The 2,364-nt window shown below is 35.0% G+C and overlaps 1 protein-coding gene across 1 annotated transcript; it reads right to left on the bottom strand.

The window, feature by feature from the left end:
* LOC149526262 (uncharacterized) lies at nt 1-817 on the bottom strand. Its single transcript, XM_089785640.1, has 2 exons — nt 378-817; nt 1-262 (listed from the first exon to the last, which is right to left on the bottom strand). The coding sequence occupies exons 1-2, from the start codon at nt 815-817 to the stop codon at nt 1-3; spliced, it is 702 nt and encodes a 233-aa protein (XP_089641766.1).
* Nucleotides 818-2,364: the final 1,547 nt, after the last annotated feature.

The raw sequence follows: 2,364 nt of genomic DNA, 5'->3' as shown, positions 1-2,364 counted from the left end.
CTATTTCAACATTAATCTATGTTGATGATCAAGTTCAGTGAAAAGTTTTGCATTTGGAGTCATATGGCTTGAACATCCACTATCTAACAACCAGTGGCTTGGATTAGCAACCTTGGTCTTGCTCAATGCCATAAACAATTGTTCTTTTGCCACCTCAACCTTTTCAATTTTCTGGGGTAAATTGTCTCGCTTTTCTGATTTGTTTTTACAAACCTTCTCAATATGACCATACTGATTGCAAGCATGACATCTCATGCTTGATCTGAACCAACAGTATGCCTCTGTATGATTTCTTTTTTTACAATATGGACATATTGAAAATTTTCTCCTTTTGTTGGGTGTTTTGTTGTGATGAACGCCTCCTTTTTTCTTTTGACTGGTTGTGTCCCTTCTTTCCAGTGTCTATAATTATCTTTCCCTTGAACTTAGTGACCAAAGCATGTTCAGTGTTATCATCCAAACGTATTGCCCTCCTATGTTCTGAAGCCTGGAGAGCATTTACAAGCTCTGTAAGGGAAAGTTTGGACAAATCTTTAGACTCTTCTAAGGAAAAAATCTTTGATTCAAAGCATTCAAGGATGCTAACTAAAACTTTTTCAACCACCCATTTGTCAGGCATAGTTTCACCCAATAACCTCAATTGATTAACCACCTTCATTACCTTATCAAAATAGTCTTTGACAGAGTCAACATCTTTTATCCTTAAGACCTCAAATTCTCGTAGTAAATTGAGAACTTGCATCTGTCTGACGCAATCAGACCATTGAAACTCTTCCTCCAACTTGCCCCATGCTTCCTTTGCCATGTCACAAGCCATGATCCTAATAAACACCATTTCTGTTATAGCATAATGTAGAGATGACAAAGCTCTGTAATGTTTTGCCACCTCTTCATCATGCTATTTGATTTGAGCAAGTGTAGCATTTTCTCTTAACTGTGGAGGTAAAGTACCATTTTGAACAACATCCACAAATTATTAACCCTCAAATAAGACTTCATTTTGATGGCCCAAATGGGATAATTACTCCCATCAAAGATAGGAGAGGCTTGGTGAGAGAAAGAAGAACTTGTAACCATTTTAATAGTGTTAGACAACAAGTAAAAAAATAAGTTTGGAGGATGTTTTAAACAAGGTTTATAAGTGATGAAGCCTTATTGTGATCCCTTAAGATCTTAATAGTGCTCTGATACCATGTTGGTGGAGTCACATCTTTCAATTCTTTGGTAAAAGAAGATTTAGTAGATACACAACAGTGTTGGCTGCTTTTGCCTAAAAGTTCTTAGGTAATCCCTTTTCCATCAATAAGCACTCGGTCATCTCCATTATGGTTCAGTTTTTCCTTTCACTAACACCATTTTGCTGAGGAGAGTATGGAGCAGTGAGCTGATGTTGAATGCCTTCCATTTCGAGATATTTAGAAGATGCTAAAGACTTGTATTCTCCACCATTGTCTGATTTGAGAATTTTAACTCTTCTTCTTAATTCTTTTTCAACTCTTGCCTTGAATTTTAGAAAAGTCAAACACTTCTAATTTATTCTTAAGGAACAAAATCCAACACATTCTAGTAACATCATCAATAAATATCAAAAAGAATTTACTTCTATTGAGTGATAATTCACTCATAGGTCCTACAATATCGATATGAACCAGATCTAGCTTCTCAATGGCTCTGCTCCAACTAGTTGTAGGAAAGGATTTTTTAGTTAACTTCCCAAATTGACAAATGCCGCACAATTTATTTGTTTCAATCAAAGATAGTAGATTTTCCATTAAACTCAACTTGTTAGCATGAATCAATGAAGAGAAATTGCAATGTCCTAAACTAACCAAACTGTTTGGGGACAATAAGTCAGCTATATCCATCTCTCAAAATCCTATTTTTCACGAAAGAACTAAACACATTCACGTGAAATATCATGCCTTGAGAGATACATAGAAAAAAGGTAAAATCCTAATACAATATTGTTGCTCAGGTGATCAAGTTACAGATATCATGACGAAGGCACTTCACAAAGCCAAATTTGAACTCAACCGAGAAATGCTGATGGTTAAAGATGCAAGCATTAAGGAAAGGTGTTGAAGATAATGCTTGACCAAGGGACATGTCTTTTTCAGTTTTGATAAATGTAGTTATTTAATGTGTGTTGTCAAGCATCTGAGAATGGTTTGAACTCTACCTCCCTGTTGGATTTATAGGGTATCTAGTATGCATTCAAGCTATATTTGATTCATAAGAGGCTTTATCGTAGATGTTAAAACAAAAAGACACCTTTTGCACATAAATCCAATTCAAAATGTGTTAATATTACCTATTATTTATAATGATCTTGTTTTTTGGAGTTTCATCATGTTGTCAATATTT

The sequence above is a fragment of the Theobroma umbraticum genome, unplaced genomic scaffold, assembly GCF_002168275.2.
Source record: "Theobroma umbraticum cultivar Fairchild unplaced genomic scaffold, ASM216827v3 scaffold_115.0, whole genome shotgun sequence".
In the NCBI taxonomy this organism is placed as follows: Eukaryota; Viridiplantae; Streptophyta; class Magnoliopsida; order Malvales; family Malvaceae; genus Theobroma; species Theobroma umbraticum.
Note: the sequence above shows the minus strand (reverse complement) of the source record. Positions and strands in the feature narration are given on the sequence as shown.